The sequence below is a fragment of the Coregonus clupeaformis genome, chromosome 5 (genome assembly GCF_020615455.1).
Source record: "Coregonus clupeaformis isolate EN_2021a chromosome 5, ASM2061545v1, whole genome shotgun sequence".
Lineage (NCBI taxonomy): Eukaryota > Metazoa > Chordata > Actinopteri > Salmoniformes > Salmonidae > Coregonus > Coregonus clupeaformis.
Window position 1 is genome coordinate 21,502,284 of NC_059196.1, and position 10,582 is coordinate 21,512,865.

The window sequence follows — 10,582 nt, forward strand, 5'->3', positions numbered from 1 at the left end:
TTTACATAGAGGAGACCCTGATTAAGGAATTGCATTTTGTCATAGATTGGTTGACTGACAACAAATTGTCGCTACATTTGGGAAAAACTGAATCGATTTTGTTTGGAACAAAACGTAGATTGCTTAGGGCTGACAAGATAAAGGTAAACTGTGCAGGCAAGGAGATTGACTTTAAAACAAGTGTAACTTATCTTGGTGTGTCCCTAGATCAATCCCTTTCTGGAGACTTGATTGCTGCTAAAACTCTTTCTAAAATGGCGAACAAATTGACATTTTTACATCGTAACACTTGATATTTTAACATCAAAGTTAAGAAACTGCTTGTCTCAACCTTGATTCAGTGTCATTTTGATTATGCCTGCTCTGCTTGGTATAGCGGGCTATCAAAAAAGCTGAAAAAGAGAATGCAGGTCATGCAAAATAATGTTATCAGGTATATGCTGAATGTCCCTCCTAGGACCCACATAGTGGTACAGGAGTTCCGGGAGGCTTGTTGCCTTTGGAGTCCAGAGTGGACCAACTTAAACTTCATCATATGTTTGACATCTTAAATGATCATGCCCCAGGTTATATGAAAAACCACATTGATATGGTTTATATCCAACACAGTTACAATACCAGAGCAGGTGTTATGTCTCGTAATATCCCAAGAGTAAACAGTATTGCGAGGAGCACGTTTTTCTATACAGGTATTTGTCTATGGAATAGCCTCCCCTTGGAGATCAAGCAAAGAAAAAGTAGAAATAGCTTTAAAAAGCAGGCAAAGGTTTTCATTTGGACAAGGTTGTCTAAGTAAGAGAAACCACTCTACTGCCCCTTTTGCCCCTTACTGCTGGTCAGGTGTATTTATTTGAATGATAGGTATGACGTGCAATGAATAGATTGTTTTTTAAGGTCGAAATGTGAAATTAATATGGTTGATTTTTAAGGTTAGGGAAAAGTGCAGTGAATAATGCCACTTTTTAGGATGTCAATATAAATGAATGTATGTATGGTTGTTTGTAATTTTGTTTTGCCTTTAAATCATTATATGTGTTATTCTTTTTACCAGAGGACCACTTTGGAAACAAGCGTTTTAATTAATACTTTTAAGTGATATCCTCTGGGTCCACATTGTACATTTTGTTGTATATGTCTGTTACCCTAAATAAATTCAATTCAATTCAATAGCCAGCCATTTTCAAGTCTTGCCATAGATTTTCAAGCCGATATAAGTCAAAACTGTAACTAGGCCACTCAGGAACATTCAATGTCGTCTTGGTAAGCATCTCCAGTGTATATTTGGCCTTGTGTTTTAGGTTATTGTCCTGCTGAAAGGTGAATTTGTCTCCCAATGTCTGTTGGAATGCAGGCTGAAAATTTTTTGCAGTTTTAATTTAGTGCCTAATTGCAAACATGATGCATATTTTGGATAATTGTTATTCTGTACAGGCTTCCTTCTTTTCACTCTGTCATTTAGGTTAGTATTGTGGAGTAACTACAATGTTGTTGATCCATCCTCGGTTTTCTCCTATCACAGCCATGAAACTCTGTAACTGTTTTAAAGTCACCATTGGCCTCATGGTGAAATCCCTGACCGGTTCCTTCCTCTCCAGCAACTGAGTTAGGAAGAACACCTATATCTTTGTAGTGGCTGGGTATATTTATACACCATCGAAAGTTTAATTAATAACTTTACCATGCTCAAAGGGTTAAGGCAATTTTTACTCCTGAACTTATTTAGGCTTGCCATAACAAAGGGGTTGAATACTTATTGACTCATTCCATCCACTTTGACATTATGGGGTATTGTGTGTTGGCCAGTGACATTTTTTTCTTCAACTTAATCCATTTTAAATTCAGGCTGTGACACAACAAAATGTGGAAAAAGTCAAGGGGTGTGAATACTTTCTGAAGGCACTGTACATAGGGAATTGTTGTCAAATGTTTATTCTAGATGGCACATAATAAACAAATGGTGGGGGGAATGGGCTTCCATAGTTTTACGTGGCTCAGTGCAGCCGGCAGGCAGCAGCTACTGCTACAATTTCAGAATGTAACAGGCTGTTACTGCAATTTACTGCAAGTCTCAAATATAAGGATAATGTCTATACATTTCAGCTGTTTCAAAAACATTGCTCTGCTATTATCATTTATACTGTAGTATGTTGTGTTGTGTTGAGCTCAACGAGAAAATTCTGTTTACAGTGCCCTGCTCAGAGGGGTGCAACTGTCGGGCAAGCACTCAAGACGTGATAATTTCGCAAGTTTACACAACAGTATTGACTCGAGAATTGATAGCTCTTGAGAACCTCTCGAAAATGTCCCTTTGCTATCCTCAATGTGAAAACGGCCTCTGTCTCTGTCTCTCTCTCCCTACCCCAGTGTGTCGAGAGGGATCATATGGGCCAAACTGCAAGGCCAGATGTAAGTGCAGCAATGGTGGTCGCTGTGACACTAAAACAGGGACCTGTGAGTGCACACCTGGCTTTCTAGGAGCTGACTGCAGCACTTGTAAGTCTGCAACACACCTGTGATGGGTGAAAATGAACAGTATTTGATGTCATCTTCTGACTATGAATCAGTCTTCTATATAGAATAAAGATATACAGGGCTCAGCCAGAAGGATGTTGGGATTAGATATGATTTTACAGAAGGGCTCCATCACACCGCTTTCACTTGTTGGGTCATTACTAATCAGTGATTACTTTAAGGAAGGGAGGAAGAAAAGATGCTGCACTTTTAAATAATTTGAATGGTGCTTTCATCTCTTTCTTCGTACTGCCAGGTTGTCCTGCGGGGCGCTATGGGAAGGACTGTGCCCGTCTGTGTTCCTGTGGGGAGGGAGGGCAGTGCCACCCTGTGACTGGGAGGTGTATCTGCGCCCCAGGCAAAATCGGGCAGGCCTGCCAGCAAGGTAATAATGACTTTTACCTCATAGGTGAACCTTATGTCTATGGGCCATTGAGGATGTAAAGACCAGTTTTTGGTCCCAGTCCGTCACTGTTTGTCATGCACCAGTACATTTTTGTAGCATGCTATGAACTCATCAAGAACACAGAGTCTGATTGGCAACTGGGAATCCACCCAACCAACCAACCAACCAAATTAGCTTTCAATGTGTATTTAGTTAACAAATTCTCAATTTCCTCAGTGAAAACGTACCAATGATCAGAGGCTCTTATTTTCCTGGAGAACAGAAGCAGGGTTCTTGAGTTAACCCTAATCTCGCAGTTTATCAGCAGTTCCACTGGAGTGCAAACGGGAGTTTCCATCCATTCCAGACGATGGTGTTCGTAAGCGCGCTGCTCTCCTAGTGCACACCATACATCTATGGACGTGCCACTGCTTATGTTCCTGTGTTGAACGTTTACAGAGACCTATAAGTAGCTCGTTTTCCATGTTCCGCGTCGATGGCGTTGGCGAGGAAACAAATAAATAAACAGGGGAATCAAAGTGATTCGCTTATTGTTTTCCAAATCTAAATTACCCAGAGAAACATGATTATTATTTTATATCGCTGCCAAATGAGACCACTTTGCCATCTCGCTAATTACCTGTTGCTTAAATAAACGTGTGTGTTTGTGTGTGTGTTTAACTGTGTGGTGGGCTCACTGCTGGCTGGGTAGCTAAAGAACAGAACTACACATAATGCTGGCCTTGGTAGTGCTGTGATGATGATGACTACTATCTAAAGCCTTGCTGTTCTTCCAGCCTGCCCTAGGGGGCGCTATGGCCTGCAGTGCAGGAACACGTGTGTGTGTCAGAACGGAGCGCTGTGTGAGCCCAGGGACGGGAGCTGCAGGTGTGGGCTGGGCTGGACGGGACCACACTGTGAGACAGGTAACCTCAGCATAACATCAACACAACATCAGGATAACGTCAGTATAATGTCAGGTTAAAAGTAGCTTCTGGCAGGGCAAAGGGTCAGCTGAGTTTAATTGTGGTTCAGTACTACATTAGTTTATCCTGTAGGAGGATTTTTCAACATGTCTGCCTGTTCTTGAAGTTGCTTTGTTGAAGTTAGTTTTGTTACTCTCTTTGTTACAACATGGAAACAATGTTAGATGACCCAACAGCCATGACAAAATAATGAAGACTTGTGTTATTATGAATAGTAGCTACCAGCAGTCACTGTGAGCACAGTAACCTCCCATATCCCTGGCTTACAGTGTGTGTCTATGTTTATATGAGGTAATTCCACTATTAACGTGTGCAGTATCCGTTACAGGTCACAGGAGGCTGCTAAGGGGAGGACGGCTCATAATAATGTCTGGAATGGAGTAAATGGAATGGTATCAAACACATGGAAACCACATGTTTTATGTGTTTGATACCATTCGATTTATTTCATTCCAGCCATTACTATGAGCCCGTCCTCCCCAATTAAGGTGCCACCAGCCGCCTGTGGTACAAGTACAGACAGAAGGTATGTTGGTTGTGAGTGTTGTGTTGTTGTTACTGTATGTCTCTACCATATGTCTGTTTGTCCAGCGTGTGTCCAGGGGAAGTACGGACCGGACTGTGCACTGGACTGTCCCTGCCAGAACAACGGGACATGTGACCGCTTCACTGGCTGTTGCAGCTGCACCGTCGGACACTACGGACACTCTTGTGAACACCGTACGTTGGATTTTTGTAATTATGGTTAGGGCAAGGAGTTTTTCCTCACCATGTGACCTGTCCAGGAAAAACTTCTGACCCTATATTTCTAATGAAATAGGTGGGTTGTGTTCATGTGGGCAAAAAAAAGGAAATTGAGCGTTTCTTATTGGTAGTCCCTCCTTGTTTTAATCAGTTTTCTAACATTTGGTGCCAAATGAACATGCCCCTGATTGTGATGATTGGTTGTGCTCTTGTATGAGACACTAACAACAAAGCTTTTTCCTGTGTTGTCATCCTGTCTCCAGGGTGTCCCTCTGGCTTCTTCGGACAGAACTGTGCCCGTCCGTGTGACTGCCGGGCGGGACAGACATGTGATCATGTGACGGGCCGGTGTGTGTGTCCGCCTGGCTACCATGGCTCCCAGTGTCAGAGACGTGAGTACTGGATGATAGAGGAGAAGGTGGAGATCACACAATCTGATTCACACTCTGTGTGTGCATGTCTATGAAAACGATAGAGGGAGAGTACATACAGTATGAATACGAACATATGTTGGCACATCTCCGTGAGCAGACAGACAGGCAGGCAGGCAGACGTGGTTATTTGATGAGAGGCAGGTGTTTCCTGGCTGCCACAGCAGAGACAGGCTGTTTAATGCATTCCTTTTGCATCTCTGTGGCCTCCTCCCTCCTGCCTCCTGCCTGCTCTGGGCTCCTCAGCTCAGTGTGAGGGCCTACATGCCCACTTCAGCCCCAGCAGGAGAGCACTGAGCACTGCAGAGCAGCAGCCAGATAGTTTACCCACTATAATAAAGTAATAGAGACAGACCTGTGTGTGTGTGTGGTGGGGGGGGTTGGGGGGGGCTATGGAGGAGAAGAGTGATGAGTGTGTACTGTTTGTCATGGGGAAATAAAATGAGACACATAGTACACACGTGTGTGTGTGTGTGTGTGTGTGCGTGTGCGTGTGTATGTGTCTCACTGTGTGTGTCTGTCCCAGGGTGCGAGGCTGGCCGGTTTGGGGAGGGCTGTCAGCAGTCATGTGACTGTGTTGGGGGGGCCCCCTGTCATCCAGCCACGGGACAGTGTCTCTGCCCCCCAGGGAAGACTGGACAGAGATGTGAAAAAGGTACGACCACCTCTACACTGCAACAGCACTCTATCTCTTACAGTACTGTCTCTTAGATATGCCTTTAAAACTACGAGCCTTCACCGGCTGCTACATATTGATATGTAATGGTTTGTGTATGTATTATATGCTTTTACCTAATAGAAAAATAACTTGTCATTTACTGTATTTAATCGGCCATTTTATTTTTTGTGTGCTGTCTCCATTTTTTCCTCGTTGTGTCGGTCTACTTCATGTCTATCTTCTGCCACGTTCCTCTCTTTCTGTCCATCAGACTGTGGAGGAGATCGTTTTGGTCCGGGCTGCTCCCTGCAGTGCCAGTGTTCCCATCAGGCCCAGTGTGACGCTCGTAATGGCCGCTGCCTGTGTCCTGTTACCTGGCTGGGCCCCACCTGCACAGAAGGTACTGTATACAGTGGGGAAAAAAAGTATTTAGTCAGCCACCAATTGTGCAAGTTCTCCCACTTAAAAATATGAGAGAGGCCTGTAATTTTCATCATAGGTACACGTCAACTATGACAGAGAAAATGAGGAAAAAAAATCCAGAAAATCACATTGTAGGATTTTTAATGAATTTATTTGCAAATTATGGTGGAAAATAAGTATTTGGTCAATAACAAAAGTTTCTCAATACTTTGTTATATACCCTTTGTTGGCAATGACACAGGTCAAACGTTTTCTGTAAGTCTTCACAAGGTTTTCACACACTGTTGCTGGTATTTTGGCCCATTCCTCCATGCAGATCTCCTCTAGAGCAGTGATGTTTTGGGGCTGTCGCTGGGCAATACGGACTTTCAACTCCCGCCAAAGATTTTCTATGGGGTTGAGATCTGGAGACTGGCTAGGCCACTCCAGGACCTTGAAATGCTTCTTACGAAGCCACTCCTTCGTTGCCCGGGCGGTGTGTTTGGGATCATTGTCATGCTGAAAGACCCAGCCACGTTTCATCTTCAATGCCCTTGCTGATGGAAGGAGGTTTTCACTCAAAATCTCATGATACATGGCCCCATTCATTCTTTCCTTTACACGGATCAGTCGTCCTGGTCCCTTGGCAGAAAAACAGCCCCAAAGCATGATGTTTCCACCCCCATGCTTCACAGTAGGTATGGTGTTCTTTGGATGCAACTCAGCATTCTTTGTCCTCCAAACACGACGAGTTGAGTTTTTACCAAAAAAGTATATTTTGGTTTCATCTGACATTCTCCCAATCCTCTTCTGGATCATCCAAATGCACTCTAGCAAACTTCAGACGGGCCTGGACATGTACTGGCTTAAGCAGGGGGACACGTCATTGTACTGCAGGATTTGAGTCCCTGGCAGCGTAGTGTGTTACTGATGGTAGGCTTTGTTACTTTGGTCCCAGCTCTCTGCAGGTCATTCACTAGGTCCCCCGTGTGGTTCTGGGATTTTTGCTCACCGTTCTTGTGATCATTTTGACCCCACAGGGTGAGATCTTGCGTGGAGCCCCAGATCGAGGGAGATTATCAGTGGTCTTGTATGTCTTCCATTTCCTAATAATTGCTCCCACAGTTGATTTCTTCAAACCAAGCTGCTTACCTATTGCAGATTCAGTCTTCCCAGCCTGGTGCAGGTCTACAATTTTGTTTCTGGTGTCCTTTGACAGCTCTTTGGTCTTGGCCATAGTGGAGTTTGGAGTGTGACTGTTTGAGGTTGTGAACAGGTGTCTTTTATACTGATAACAAGTTCAAACAGGTGCCATTAATACAGGTAACGAGTGGAGGACAGAGGAGCCTCTTAAAGAAGAAGTTACAGGTCTGTGAGAGCCAGAAATCTTGCTTGTTTGTAGGTGACCAAATACTTATTTTCCACCATAATTTGCAAATAAATTCATTAAAAATCCTACAATGTGATTTTCTGGATTTTTTTTCCTCATTTTCTCTGTCATAGTTGACGTGTACCTATGATGAAAATTACAGGCCTCTCTCATCTTTTTAAGTGGGAGAACTTGCACAATTGGTGGCTGACTAAATACTTTTTTTCCCCACTGTACATGCACGAACGCACATGCATGCATGCAAACACAAACACACACGCATGCGTGCACACACACACACATGCACGCAAACACAAACGCAAACACACACACACCTCACACACACATCGCCCTGATGAGTGAGTGTTACGGTCCGCCCATCACAGCAGACACCAAGGACCAGAGCTGTAAAGCTGAACCAGGTTTTCATGAAGTAGTGTGTCGGTAAGTGTGTCAGGCTCATGCCTTCAGCTCTGTGTGTCTCCCTGTCTCCCTCAATAGCCACTCCAGCCTCTGACAGTTATTTTAATCCACACCCAGCAGGGTGTCTGGCTTGAAGCTGTCTCGGTTTCCCCAACAAGCCCAGCTCACGGGAGACCGTACAGATCGAGAAGCAAACACCCCAGCAACTCCCCGAACGCCGAAGAACATTTGCTTTTGATTTCTAGAAGGTGCCAATGTCTTTTTGTCTGTCTCTTCTTTCTTTTCAGGACTACTAGAGACTGCAGAGGTCCCAGCGTTGGGCTTCTTTCCCTCCTTGAAGCGGCCGTCTGGTCTCTCCCACTCGGAGCACCGCTGGAGGCCCCACATCCCAAATACCCCCGCCAGACGTCTCAAACACTGAACACTGAACAAGGTGCCCTAAATAAATAAATCAGGGGTCCTGGGACGTCATGGGAAGGCTGTGTACAGTTGGACAGAGGTATACAGCCAGAAGGTGATTCAGGTCTGGACCAGACACACAAGGTAAAATATTCTTAAGACTACACCTGTATTCTGCACATTTGGTTGAGAAATGTGAAGTGGCTTTTTGGGAGCCTGCAGAAAGGTGCAGAATGCCGGTTTAGTTAGAGAGAGAGAGAGCAGGCTACACAAGGAGCTGGAACATTGATGTGCTGCTGGGTGGTGGACATTGGAAATGTCACCTGAGCTCTATGACGCTCCCTGCCTGATTGTCTCAGGACTGGACCCCTGCCCCAAGTCAACTGTTCTAACCTGTCATTAACCACAGGTCAAACACTTCCTGTACATTCACAACGTCTCTGTCCTCACCACCATGCAGCTTTGTACAGTCTAGTACATGGGTGGGCAACTACGGTGCTGGAGGGGTACAGTGTGTGCAGACCATCACTATCACACATTTTTCACAAAGACCAGGATTAGGTGATTAGTGGAATCAGGTGTGTTAGAGCTGGGCTGGAACAAAAGCCTGGAGCCTCATATTGCTTACCCATGGCCTATCCTCAGAGTCAATGGTCAGACTGACATGGGAGCAACAGCCATCACTCCCAAAGTGTCCACTGGTATTGTCAGTCCATTGAACGGTACTCTGTCATACTCTCATATCATATACAGTGAGAATATTTTGTGTTGTATTTTACTGGTTTCCTTTGACAGTGTGTGCCTGATTGCTTGTCATAAAGTGTTAATATATTTTGAAATTGCTTTTGGTTGTATGTTTGATAAGATCACTTACTGTACTATCAGATCAGGAAAGTCACATATCAATTCATTACATTTACATTTTAGTCATTTAGCAGATGCTCTTATCCAGAGCGACTTACAGTTAGTGAGTGCATACATTACTGCTGTTACTGTAAGTGTATCAGTTCAATGACAATATGACCTATTGTTTTAGCCAAGTAATCAGTATATTTTCATGTAGAAGGATTTTTAGAATATTACAAAGCATTTTAACTGTACCTCAGGATATTGTCATTCATACCACTCATAACATGTACTGTACTATGTGCCTGATGGCAGGTTTTATGTAAATTGTGCTTTTTTGATACATCTTGAATTTTGATAATTCTCTTTTGACTAAATGTGGTACATCTGTCAGTTATTTCTGTCCCTAATATCGCATCACCACATTTAGGAGAGAGGCTATTTTATTTGGGAGCAGTGTAGCATGGTATTGGGTCCTCTGCCTGGGAGCTCGGCAGTGGGGCGTGGAGTGGGTAGGAGATGGAGGAGAGGGGGTAGGAGATGGAGGAGAGGAGAGATGGAGGAGAGGAGAGGGGGTAGGAGATGGAGGAGAGGAGAGAGGGTAGGAGATGGAGGAGAGGAGAGGGGGTAGGAGATGGAGGAGAGGAGAGGGGGGGGTAGGTGATGGAGGAGAGGAGAGGGGGTCCGAGATGGCCTGTCACAGAGCAGTGATGAAGGTTTGGAGGCCAGGGAGCACAGGCCCTCCGCAGATCAGCCAGGGAGGTCAAGCGGCGTGCAACAAGCCAGACCGTTACCTGGTACGACACCTGTCAGAAAGTGTGGGGGGGGCACCTGAGCATAGCAGAGGGGGGGGCACCTGAGCATAGCAGAGGTGGGGGTGGAGGGGAGAGGAGTAAGGCGGGCGGTTGGGACGTCCGTCCCTGAGGCATTTCTCAAGTGTAGTGGAGCATCTCCAGCATCCGCCGCCGGGCAGGTGTCTGGACCAGGCGTGGACCAGGCAGCCCACATCGGCCGCCACCGTCCCCGGGTGAGTGATGTGCAAGCTGGGCCGCGAGCGCAAGACCGAGCCCCTAGCTGATGGATTGGGGGCTGCTCGGCCTGGACCCATGTTGTGACAAGCAACAGATGTTCTCCAATAATGTTTATCAGCCTGGCCTTCATCTTCAGAGGATACACACCTGTTTCCAGTCAAACAGCCCCACAGAGGCCATCCATCCTCCCAGACCTGGGTGGCCACAGAGGGCTCTATTCCCAGCCCTTATCCACCTCCCCATCTATAATACCCAACCCTTTCCATCACATAGCTCCCTCCCCATCTCTAATCCACCTCTCAACCCCCAGTCCCCCCTGTACAACCCTGCATCGCCAGCCCTAATCCCAAATGTTATCCATCCTCCTCAACCCTAATCCCATATCTTATCCACCTCT

At 45.4% G+C, this 10,582-nt stretch overlaps 1 protein-coding gene across 1 annotated transcript in view; it reads left to right on the forward strand.

Moving 5' to 3' along the window:
* The window catches only part of LOC121564815 (multiple epidermal growth factor-like domains protein 6), a 97,695-nt gene extending 88,198 nt beyond the window's left edge, over positions 1-9,497 (forward strand). Inside the window, exons 31-38 of the mRNA XM_041875892.1 lie at positions 2,365-2,493; positions 2,768-2,896; positions 3,694-3,822; positions 4,474-4,602; positions 4,890-5,018; positions 5,584-5,712; positions 5,987-6,115; positions 8,197-9,497. Coding sequence (XP_041731826.1) covers positions 2,365-2,493; positions 2,768-2,896; positions 3,694-3,822; positions 4,474-4,602; positions 4,890-5,018; positions 5,584-5,712; positions 5,987-6,115; positions 8,197-8,330 — 1,037 coding nt within the window. The 3' untranslated portion in view covers positions 8,331-9,497. The remainder of the gene's footprint in view (positions 1-2,364; positions 2,494-2,767; positions 2,897-3,693; positions 3,823-4,473; positions 4,603-4,889; positions 5,019-5,583; positions 5,713-5,986; positions 6,116-8,196) is intronic.
* The last annotated feature ends 1,085 nt before the right edge of the window (positions 9,498-10,582 follow it).